The sequence below is a fragment of the Mobula hypostoma genome, chromosome 3 (assembly GCF_963921235.1).
Source record: "Mobula hypostoma chromosome 3, sMobHyp1.1, whole genome shotgun sequence".
NCBI classification, from domain to species: domain Eukaryota; kingdom Metazoa; phylum Chordata; class Chondrichthyes; order Myliobatiformes; family Myliobatidae; genus Mobula; species Mobula hypostoma.
In genome coordinates this window covers 102,802,140-102,814,545 of record NC_086099.1, presented here as the reverse complement: position 1 = coordinate 102,814,545, position 12,406 = coordinate 102,802,140, and the positions used below count along the sequence as shown (strand labels likewise).

The 12,406-nt window shown below is 38.6% G+C and overlaps 1 protein-coding gene across 5 annotated transcripts in view; it reads left to right on the top strand.

Annotated features, from left to right (window-relative positions):
- fras1 (Fraser extracellular matrix complex subunit 1) overlaps positions 1 to 12,040 on the top strand; it is a 594,524-nt gene extending 582,484 nt beyond the window's left edge. For all 5 annotated transcript variants that reach the window (XM_063043539.1, XM_063043540.1, XM_063043536.1 and 2 more), the window contains 5 exons: positions 1,112 to 1,228; positions 3,209 to 3,375; positions 5,593 to 5,798; positions 6,517 to 6,663; positions 10,324 to 12,040. In XM_063043539.1, coding sequence (XP_062899609.1) covers positions 1,112 to 1,228; positions 3,209 to 3,375; positions 5,593 to 5,798; positions 6,517 to 6,663; positions 10,324 to 10,902 — 1,216 coding nt within the window. In that variant the 3' untranslated portion in view covers positions 10,903 to 12,040. The remainder of the gene's footprint in view (positions 1 to 1,111; positions 1,229 to 3,208; positions 3,376 to 5,592; positions 5,799 to 6,516; positions 6,664 to 10,323) is intronic.
- Positions 12,041 to 12,406: the final 366 nt, after the last annotated feature.

Below are 12,406 nucleotides of genomic sequence, written 5' to 3'. Positions count from 1 at the left end.
GAGAGAAAAGCACATTACCCCTATTTAAAATCAAATAGTGGCAAATAATTAATCCATGTGCCATAATGTGGACGTAGCATGACAGGGAATGGTGGTCTCATTTATACAGCTGACAATGTGAGGTGCAAATGCAGAATGTTTCCATATTTATTATAGATAGAATTTTAATGCAAAACCTGCTCGAGGCAACAATAACAGTTTTGTCTTGGCACATTTGCCATCTGAGTTAGTTGACCAAAGTTCATTGTTTGTATTGTTTTGTCCACAAATGAATTAATTTTGTATTGATTAATGTCATTGTTAAAATGGGCGAATGAATTCAAATATATTTCTCTGCCAATATAAACAGCAGTCTTTGAAACAATTTCACATTAGATGATCTTGAGTCTCACATTTAAGGTGACTGGTATTTTTAACGATAGTATAATGGGTAATAAGAAGTGAATGATCCAGTAAATATGCACTTTGTTCAGCTTTTATATAAAAAATAGCAAGAATAGACATCTTGTGATCATACATTCAGAAAGAGTATTTTGATCTTCCAAGTGTATGCTGAAGATCCTATACAAATACTCCAATAATGAGTCTATTCATTTTAATAAGTACAAAATGCATGAAACATTACTTTTTACCAAGCATGTTATTAAAATGTTTACAGTCTGGGATCAAGATCTGTTGAACGTTGGTGGGGTGGGATGGGGGGGTGGTGGTGAGCATTTTAGACTTTATGGCCTTTCTTTTCAGAGTATTGCTAAATGTTCTTGTGCTGTTAATTAACATTGTACTTTGCAAATGCTGACTATTTTATGTGATTTTTTAGCCTGTCAGAATTTGAAACTGAGTGAGTATTCATCTTAGCAAACTATGATTGTACATGATATTCAATTTAAAAAGCCTTTTGGACGCAGGAAAATATTTGTGGTAAATAAAATGATATTATAAATGATAAACTCAGCATATTCGAAGTTATTTTAGTTAAAAAGGCTACTGGGGATAGCATAAACATACTGTATCAGCACTTATTAGTTAGGATTCAATACGTGATTCAGCAGTAAATCTATTTTTGAGCAGTTTGAATACTAATTTTTTTCTAATGTTTACTTATCCATAGAAAAGACTATTCGGGAGAGTACACCATTTTTTTGATCCCCTGCACCGTCCAGCCCACGCAGCCTTGGATTGACCCTGGAGATAAGCCATTGGCCTGTACAGCACATGCTCCTGAAAAGTATGACCTCGTTCTGACCTTGCAGTGCAAGCACTGCACTTTTTCAGCTTCAGTTCAAAATGTAGAACGCAGGGGATTTTTTTGTTTTGTGTTGCAGGGGATTTGCATTATGCCTTTTTAATCATTACACACACACACACACACACACACACATATATACGGGATAAAATATAACGTGTAGTATAACTGCAAAGTTCAGATTACTGTAGAAAACTGGAGTTAATATTGCAGCTTGCTTCACACTGATTTTCCAGCCTCACACCACTGAGCCTTCTGTAATATGCAATTGATAATGAAATGAGCAAAGATAGAGCTTATGACTGCAAGAAGCTATGATGCCATCACTATTGTAGAATAATTGCCAGAACGCTCTTGATCAGGCTGATTCCACACTGTCCAACCACCAGCACCATCACCATTATTGCCATGTGTGACTACATTGGTTCCAATCAAGCTCCCGGTCATCCCACAAGGCAAAGTGGTCTGTGAGCAGCAACTAAGCCTCAGTTCTTGCCTCCACGAACCCTGTTAAACTGAAGACATATCTTCAATATAGATGCTGTTGAGTGTATATCAAAAACAAGCAACATTTTCTTTAAACTTAACATACATGTATGGCCCTTCCTAATTTGAAAACATAGATTAGATCTTTGCAAAAATAGATCTTGCCCAACAAAAAAGTTTAATCACAGGTCATAAAAACCTGACAATCAGATTAAATAAATAAAGGAAACCTTATTTATCAAATTAATTATAACTTAGACACACATTTGTTGTTTTACTTTTGGAACATAGAACATAGAAATCTACAGCACATTACAGGCCCTTCAGCCCACAATGTTGTGCCAACCATATAACCTACCCTAAAAACTGCCTAGGATTACCCTACCGCATAGCGCTCTATCTTTCTAAGCTCCATGTACCTGTCTAAGAGTCTCTTAAAAGACCCTATTATATCCACCTCCACCACCGTCCCCAGCAGTGCATTCCATGCACCCACCACTCACTGTGTGGAAAACATCCCCTCTGAACCTACTTCCAAGCACCTTAAAACTACAGCCCCTTGTGTTAACCATTTCATCCCTAGGAGAAAGCCTCTGGCTATCCACACAATCAATGCCTTTGTCATATTTGTACTGGTTATTTGGTCATTTGGGGCTGAGAATAATCTGCTAGCATTTAGTGTGTCTGTTTGGAGTTTTGGTCTGCTTGTGCTGTGTCTTTGCTCAGTAATGGCCAGGTTTACTCCTTTCCACTCATAACAGTGGCACTCATTTAATATGACATTAAACTGAAGCCCATCTGCTGCCTTGTCCCAATGTAAGCAATCACACTGATGAAGAGCAGAAGACCTATCACTGGTGTTAAAGTTAATGTTTATCCCTCCAACATCATTAAAGCAGATTACCTGGGCATTTGCATCATGTCACTTGAAGATTGACTATTGTATTTTCCACACTGAAAGTGTGAGTAGACTTTATAAAATACATTTATTCGCTTTAAAGCAATGTAGGTCATTGACAGGTCGTGAGGATTGCTTTCTAAAACCTGTGCTATTCAAAGGGCTAAATCCACTCGGAATACACCACAATCACATACAGTTGTGTTGACATGCAGCTGATGCCTAGTTCATTTAAATCTCTGTGCTGTACTCTGCAAGTCTCTGATTTCCACCATAAATTAAGATTACGGTTTAAACTTCATTAAGCTGTTCTTGCAAGCACATCATTATTTGAAAGCTGAAATTTATATATTAAGATGGTGGCATATATCTAGTAATGGACAGTAATCAAAGTAAAAGAAATCACTGGTAACATAGTTGTATCAAGAATTAATCGAAATGTATTGTAGATTCCAGCTCTGAATAGTAGCTTCTATTTTCACTGTATGCTGCTGCTTACTTAATTGGATAGTTTAAGTAAATGTCTCCTGAGATAATGTCAGTGTGTTAACATTATTGTGTGTTATCTTTCTTTCAAGGTTCCTTGTCCCAATTGCATTTCAACAGACAAATCGCCCAGTACCCGTTGTCTACTCTCTCAACACAGAGTTTCACCTTTGCAATAATGAAAAAGTCTTTATGATGGATCCATCTGAAACTGGGATGTCTTTAGCTGAAATGGATTACAAAGGAGCCTTCTCTATGGGTACGCAGGTTTTAAATATAATATGAACCACAGTCTTGCCTTTATGTAAGAGATTTTATAGTTGCTAACCATTCATTATCATCTGTTTATTTGGCTTCAGTTGAAATAACAGTTGCTTAATTATCTCGCTGAAATGATTTATCATCTGATAAATACTCATAATATCCTTAACCAGTGGAAAATAGGTCAAAGAAAATTGATTTTTCAACTGGATCCTCTTGTTATGATAGGAGTGTTTGAGAGGCATTTGGATAGGCACGTGAACTGGTAGTGAATAGACCAAGTATGGGTGTAGGTTCTGTTAAATTAACATCATGGTTAGCACTGGCATTGTGGCCAAAGGGTCTGTTCTTGTGCTGAACTGTTGTATGTTCCTATTTTTTGTGCTGAACCAGGATACAGTTGCTCTTTTCAACTGGAATGTGTAGTCAAGGGACATATTCAAAGAATTCTAAGTATTCCTTAGAATAAAATTTGCTGTAAGCATTGTCTGTATCTTCTCCATTGCCTTTGTTTTTTTTTTCTTTTCCATTACTTTTCTCTTTTAGAAACATATTTCTTTTGCTTCTATTGTGGTCAAAAATACTTGGCTTTTATAATCCTGGAAGTCGTAATGTACTTTACAGCGAATGCACTTTGTTGAAATGTAGCTTCTGTCACAATGTTGGAAATCTGTACGTGCTGAGCTTTCATAGACAGCAACAAAATAATGAGCAGATGACCTCTTTTTATTCATTGCTTGAGGGGCTAACTGTTTGCTGGGAAAGAAAAGAGAGCTTCCTTGTGTTTCTTCAAAATATTCACATTGAACCATTTACTTCCAACTGAGAAGGCAAATGTGAAACCGGATTAATATGTGATCTGCAAGGGCAGGACTCTTAATAGGGAGTTCTGATAGGAAGTCCTGTGTAGATTATTTGCTCAAGTCTCTGGGCTAGTATCCAGAGGTAGAAGAGTAATGAAGGGATTAACTTGCATTGATCTTAAAGACAGATTCAGTCCAAGCAACCCAGAATAAACTTTCCATATTCAGATTCTGAAAAATGTATTCCAGTAGAGCTAATTGTTATTTTCTATGAATACAGTTGACCCATATTGGGATGCTGCTACTGCTCCCTTACTCTCTTGCTGTTTTGTGTATGTTTTTCCTAACCAAATTCAGTCAGTCTGTTGAATGAAGAGTTTTGGCTCCCAAATTTGAGAAGTATAGCATGGGCACCACACCATCTGGATGCTGAAATCCAGTACAAAGAGTATTTATTTGAGTCTCGTGCTAAACTGTTCACCTATTTGATTGGTAAATCATGTGATAGATTTAGAGAGCAGGAACTTATCCTGGAAACCACATTCTGGAGCAGTGTTAAATCCAAATTTTATTGTTTCACTTCCAGGAATAAATAATGTCAAGTCACTTAATCTGCTTTCTTTGTCTTTAAATCCATGGATTTGGGTGCATTTTTGAATTATCATCCATTGCAGTCCTTAATTTATAAAATAAAACTTAAGTACTTAATGGTCCAAGTGGCCTCTTTAGAAAGAATGCCTTGTTTCATGCATTGTTGTCCGTCCAACAGAGCAGCTAAGAGATGGCAAGCTCTTCATAATTTACTATAGCAAACCATCCTGGTTCAAAGTGAAGTCACTGTCATCTTTTTGACTCTGGAACACTCCCCAGCAAAACCAAGGGAAGAAAGCAAACAAACTTTGAGATCTATTTTTGACTACAAAGGAGTACAAGTAAACCACCACAGTTACTTTTTAAAAGTCAAGCATTCTGCTGAAGTCTTTCATTATCTTTTTCCTCCTCGAGACTCTCAACATGAGGGGTTGAGGAGTATTTCTGAACCATGCTATTTTAAAATGTTCTGCTTAAGATTATATACCACTTCCCATAATTAAAGCACTTTTATTTAGAATTTCTTGGCACTAGGTTAAAGATACAACCAATTCTTGCTCAGCCCATTTTTAATGGATCTTATTTAATCTTATCCTGACATAATGTCTAAACTGAAACATGTACTACAATACTTTTGAGTAGTTGTGTTTTCTAGAGATATCTATACATTTTTAAATAACATCAGTTCCTGTCGAATATGGTGATCACAAAATGTGTTAACGCTAGCAAGATGTGGCCAATTATCACAGGATGTGTGTTATAACCACATTGTGTGCATTGCCCATGAGCATTTGGTTCACGTTCCTCTCTTGCTTTTCCAGGTCAAAGGTTGTATGGACGTGTGCTGTGGAACCCCGAGCAGAACCTCAACGCTGCCTACCGATTGCAATTGGAGAAGGTGTATCTCTGCACTGGGAAGGACGGTCATGTCCCTTTCTTTGACCCCACTGGGACTATTTATAATGAAGGTCCACAGTATGGCTGTATCCAGCCCAATAAACACTTAAAGCATAGATTTCTCCTTTTGGTAGGTTTGACAACTTATGAATTGTAGAATTCTGTGAGTGGAAAACGTATCCATTTTAAGCTGTTGATTTTTAGATGGTTTGAGTGTGAAGTGAGCCGGGAAAATGGGCATAAAGTATCCAGCTGTCATCTACCTATTGATTATTTTAACGTTTACATTACGGAAGAGAAGAGCAAACTAAAAGTTAACACTCTATCTCCCTGAGGTGCTGGCAGGTACTGATGATATTCCATGCCTCTTCCTTTGAGCCATCTTGGGAGGGGCTTGAACCTTGTAGTTGTATTCCTTCTCCAGATGTCCAGGGCCTTCAAATGCAATGGTGTTTTTGTCATCCTGTGTAATATATTGATTATATAATCTTCAGCAAGTTTCGGTGCTGTCATTGAAATTTGGTACAACGAGGAACCTTGCTTCCTAGGTGCAGGGAAGAGGGATATCTTCTCTGTTAGCTCCACACTCTTCCAGGCAGTCTGGTACTTTTTCTGTTTCCAATTATGTAGTTCAGTTACAGACTGGCTCCTGCATTTCATCCCTGTTTTAATAATAGCGATGGACTCTGTGCTTTTGCACTTTAAAACTAGCACAGCTAATGCAAACCTTTTATAAAACCACAGTAATTAACAGGAATTTTATTACAGATTTTGTTTGGCTTTTGTAGATTGCCTGTAATTGCTGGCTCTGTGTGAGTGTTAGCACTTGTCCTTTTGTTCTTTTTAAGGATCGCAACCAGCCAGAAGTAACTGATCAGTATTTTCACGATGTACCTTTTGATGCTCAGTTTGCTTCTGATGCACCAGAATTCCATCTAATGACGAGCATGCCTGGAGTAGATGGTTTCACTATGAAGGTTGATGCTCTTTACAAGGTCTGTTTGTTTATTTAATTGCCATTATCGATCATTAAATAGCAGTCAGTTTCCTGTATTGATTTCAATACAAGATCAGAGATATCTTGCTCCAGTTACTCGTGGCTTCGATGAGTTTGGAACTGGAATACAATGTGCAGGTCCCAAGGAAGGATATGCGTGTGATGCAGGGAGTTCAGCAAATGTTTAACATGGAACGAAAAACAAACTGGTGGAGGAGTTCAGTAGGTCAAGCGTTATCTGTGGAGATGGAAAGCTGGTCCGTGTTACAGAACAAGAGCCTTCATATGGACTGAGTGTGTAGAGGGGAGTTGGCCAGTGTAAAGAGGTGAAAGTGGTGTTGGGCGGCTGGTAAATGGAACCAACTGAGGAGTAATGATGGGCTGATGGAGCCAGAAATGGAGGGAGGGAAGAGAGCTTTGAGACAAAGGCTGTGGGTTATAGATGGAAATGCTGGGGAGGTAGAGCTAAGTGAGTGGAGAGGAAAGGTAGATACAGAGGCTGGAAGATGGTGTGAAACCAGGTAAGGAAGAAATTATGGATGGATGGAACCAGATGGGGAACCCAAGGGAAATGAAGCCTATGTGTTTAGATATGTGGGTGATAGAGCAGATGGGACCATTTGAGAGTGAGGAATTAATTTACATAACTGGGTGGGGGAGGAGAATAGGAAAGGTGAACAAGAGAAGACAGAGTGCCTAGGTGGACTGGTAGAAGTGGGAAAGGAATTCAGGGGCGTGGGAAATTCAATGTTTGTACCATTGAGTTATGGAGTACCCAAGTGCTGTTTGTCTAGTTTGAGTTTAGCCTCACCATGTTTGTCATATGTATACTTGTTTCCTCCCAAAGATGTGCAGGTTGTTAGATATATTGACCATTGCAAATTACCCTAGTGTATACGTGAGTGCTGGAAATGGAGGGAAGTTGATAAGTATGTGGGGAGTATATTTTACGGAAAAATTAATGGATGAATAGGAATCCTGGGAGCCAGCTTGGTCCTGATGGACTGTAAGCTAAAACAGACTGGGCCTATTTCTACTCTGACTTCAGAAAACTACAGGGTGATCACATTGAAATATACAAAATTTTTACAGGACAAACGCAGAGCTAATGTTTCCTTTGAATGGGACACCATCTCAAAATAAGGGTTAGCCATTGAGGAATAAGTCGAGAAGAAATCTCTTCCTTCAGAGAGTGGTAAATTTTGAAATTCCCTACCAGCTGGGCAGTGGAGGCTCATTCACAATGTCTGTTTAATGGATCTCTGGATATTCAGGGAATCAAGGGATATTCAATTAGTTCACCAAAGTGATGTTGATGTGATGTTATTGGGTGATGGAGCAGGCTGAAGGATGGCTGGTTGGTCTTGTTTCTGTTTTGCATACACTTTGACAAGTAATAGAATACAATATCATCTCAATAGTAGTGCAAGTTCTGAATTATCCTCCACAGCTAATTCAACGTATGATTAAGGTTTCTTCCCACTCTCTCCATTTTGTAGATGATTACCAGCTTGGAAATCCATTAGCTAAGTCATTTATTTTGCCTGTTATCTCAGCTCGATCGCAGTTCATTATCTTTATGCATCAGCCTGTGAAGGATCCTGGCTTGAATGTGCTATTGAGAATCAGGCACAGAGTCAACGTTTTGGTGCCATTTCCCAAGATCTTTCTCTCAGTCTCTTAATCCATGTTCTACTGGAGGGGAGCCAGTCACTTAAACTAACAAAAGAAGTTATCAAGAGTAGTGCAACTTTTAAAATTTATATTTATTTAGAGATTCTGCCTGGAACAGGCCCTTCAGCCTAATGGGCTACACAATACACTTATTTAATACTAGACTAATCACAGGACAATTTACAATAACCAATTAATCTAATATCTGGTACATCTTTGCACTTTGGGAGGAAACCAGAGCACCCAGAAGAAACCCACATGGTTCACGCGGAGAATGTACAAACTCTGCACAGACGGCAGCGGAACTGAACTGCAAACTCTGGAACATACTGAGTTGTAATAGCATCGCACTACCATGGCGCCAAAATGGCCTACTTTCTCCCACATGGGGGGACTGATCTGCCTGGTGTGACACAACCATTCGCTATCAGCATATGCAGAGCAACTGGTCACATGCTGCAGTTCTTAAAAGGGGCACACCGATCTCACATAAGCTCTAGTGAAGGTGGGGTGGGGGGATAGATGAGGTTTGGAGGTGGTGGATCTGGAACTGAGTTCATGTGGGCTGGAGAGTGGGGAAGTGGAACATTTAGTAAAGGCAGCAGGGAGTGACAAGAGGCACAGCACTGGTGCACACATTGTGGTTGGTGATGCAGGATGAGAAGAGGGGACTAAGGGAGGTATTGTAAATATATGCATGCCTCCCAGGTCAGCACAAGGGCATCATGACCATGTTCTTCTAAAATAACCAACAAGCCACTTCCAGGGCAATGAGTTCAAAATCCTCTAAAGCTTTCCAAGAGGAGCATAGCTTGGGGAACAACACATCGCAGGTGTCAGTTTTGGGCTAAAATTGCATTGCAAAATTGACCCATGACAGGAAGTTCCCAAACCAGTTTCATAAATGCTATGATTTGACTTTGGAGTTGCTTCCAATGCAATTTACTCCAAGTTAAAGACCGTCACATAATATTAAGAAAAACATCACCAAGCTAACCCAGTTTTCAGGCAAATACTCCTTCAAATGTATCGAACACCGTGATGATGTGTTGTAAAATGTAGTTAGTGACATTCCATCTGAGGGACAATGTTGAATCCTGTTTAATCTAGTACTTACAAGATTGTTGCTAAGTAAACTATTAAATTCTCTTCTAACCTAAGGTAATGTTTCCTTTTACGTTGCTGCCATTCATTTATTCTGCATACCTGGCCACTGTGTGGAAGCTTGGGCAGATCAGAGCCAAATCTGTTTCATAACTTATACAGTACATAAGAACAGGCTCTTTAATCCTTCAGCTTATTCTGTCACTGAGATCTTGGTTGAGCTGTGACCTAACTTATCCATCTTAAAATCACTTAATTTTTGTAAATTAACCTGACTATAAAATTAAATATCCAAACTCTCAACAGGACACCTGCCTTTCTCAAATAAGTTACGCAGCAAAGACTCCAATAATAATTTTCTAAATATGTTCAGGAGTGGAGGTGGAGGGTGGTGCCAATTGTAAGATTCCTAATGTTCAAGATGAAAAATAACATGTATTTTGTTGAGGGTTTCTCACGCATATCCCAAATGATGATTGTGGAAATCCATGGATAGGGAGCACTATGCTCAACAAATTACAAAAAAATATATCTTGTGCCCTGAGAGTAGCTGCTGGTTTCCACATTTACAGGGGTATACTCATGATGAGTGGGCAAGGCAGCCATTCCCAATTATCAGCTGGTGAGTTGGTAGCATGTTTAGATTTTGATGCCTGTCACTACTGAATAATGCTTTGCTCTACTAACCCTCTCCAATCAAAAATAAACAGCACACCAGCAAATAGTGGGGGAGAAAAACCAGATGAGCAAAATTTCCTCTGCAGTGTCGTGCTTATTATTTATTTAGCAACAGTTTAGTTGCAGGTACATTATTTTGTGGTTCTGGCTACACGTTCCTAAATCATGTCTCCTTAAAACACCTTTGTCTCTTTCATCTCAGGTGGAAGCTGGCCATCAGTGGTACTTGCAAGTCATCTATATCATTGGTCCAGAATCACTTTCTGGCCCACGGGTTCAGCGCTCACTTAGCTACCAGCTCACACGCCGAAAGCGAGATCTGGTGGATCAGAATGGCAAGCTAACACTTGACAACTCTTTAATTTATGACAGTGACAATGATCAGGTCAAAAATGGCACCAACATGAAGAACTTAAGACTGGATTCCGAAGCTTTGGCTCAAACCTTGCGCAAAGAGGCGTCAATCGGAGGAGCCTCTGCTGCTGTTGTTCTGCTACTCCTCTTCCTCACTGCTGCTTGCTTTTTAGCAAGAAAGTGTAAGCATAAGAAGAAATTGCCCAAAGAGGTCCCAGAGGAATATCCGCTGAACACGAAAGTTGAAATTTGTAACAAAACATTGAACAGACATGAGAAGAACTTAAATGGCAGGCACTGCACCTCAAAGAACATCAATATACTGAATACGAATGACGATATAGTTCGAGCAAAAGGTGTCAAGGTTAAGCAGGTAAACCTCAACATTAAGCTCCGAAATAATTTGCAGGATGGAACAGAGGTTTGATTGACAAATTTTATTACAAAAGCTGTATTTTCTTTTTGGTTGGGAATGAGGATGGATGAGGGCAGTGAAGAGAGCAATCCTTACAATAATAATAATAAATAAATAAAAATTGCAATGAAAAGGAAAATTGTTTGAGTGCTTCCGATTGTGCCGTGTGATCCATTTTGCAATTGAGCTACCTCATTCTATGCAAGCATGCTAAACATTAATACAGTTCTCGTTAAATCAAGTGCAAAACTCTGAAAATGGATGCCTTTAGTGAAGTATCCACTGTCCCTTTGTAGCCTTCGTTAATATTTTTCTACTGGTAGCTCAATCACTGTGCATGCTTTTAAATATTCATGATTTTACATTTTCTGATGGCCTGGCTGACTGATCATTTGAGACGTATGAACATGTCTGTAAAACAAAAAAATAAGTTACATGAGTATTATTACTTTGTTTCCAGCTATGCACTCGTATTGTCATGTAAAAGTTTGTTTATCATTGGATGAGATATGTAATTTTCTTTTAAGTGCAATTCCTTTATGGAGACAAACTTCATCCAGGTTAACTTGTACCACTAACTGTCAAGTTCTGTGCTTAGCAGTAATCATAATACTCACTGGTTTTATTTCAACTTGAAAATTTTTTTCAATGATTTTTTTATTCTTGTGATGAAACTTTGGACAGACCAAACTCAGGCAGATATTGTTAATTATTTGAATATCATTAGCAGCCCCCATGGAATCTTGGATTGTGTTATTTCAATATCAGTTTACTAGTACTGTTTCATGTACTGTTGCTTTTTATCCTGTGTAGTGGTGTAGTACAAGTAAGCTTCAGTGTTTTTTTTTGTTAAATTGAAAATGTGACAAATCATATTGGAATTATATTACTGTATGCACAAGAGGATCTCAGCAGATTCTGCTGATGGTAAACAATAACACACTACTGTTGTCAGTTATTTTGTTATATTTGTGAGAAAAGAAGCCATTTGGACTTTGTTTTCACTGTGAATCAGCCCAGTGAGCAAGCTCTTATTCAAGCTATTGAGTGATCCAATTGTGGTATTGATTTTTTTTCTTCCTTTTCATCAGTATGTTGAGCTAATGATAAATAATCTGACTGCTACATTGCTTAACATATTTTCAGCTAATAAAACACATTTTATTTAATGAGGATGTATCTTGACTTCTTATTGTTCTTTCATACCCCCTTGTGGCTCACTATTTTCAGCCAACATTTGTCTGACCACACAGACTAAATCAACCTGTTAATTTTGATTCAAACATATTGGGCCACATGTCACATAATACTGACATTGTGCTTTAGTGATGAAGCTTTATCAAATCTCAGTGGCTAAACACAGTCGGGTACTTGTTGCTCTCGTCACATACTGCTTGTGGATATTTTCTGGAGTTCATAATGCATGATGTAGGTACAGAGTCAGGCCACGAACGTGAGAAAATCTGCAGATCTGCTGGAAATCCAAAGGAACACATACGAAACGCTGGAGGAACTC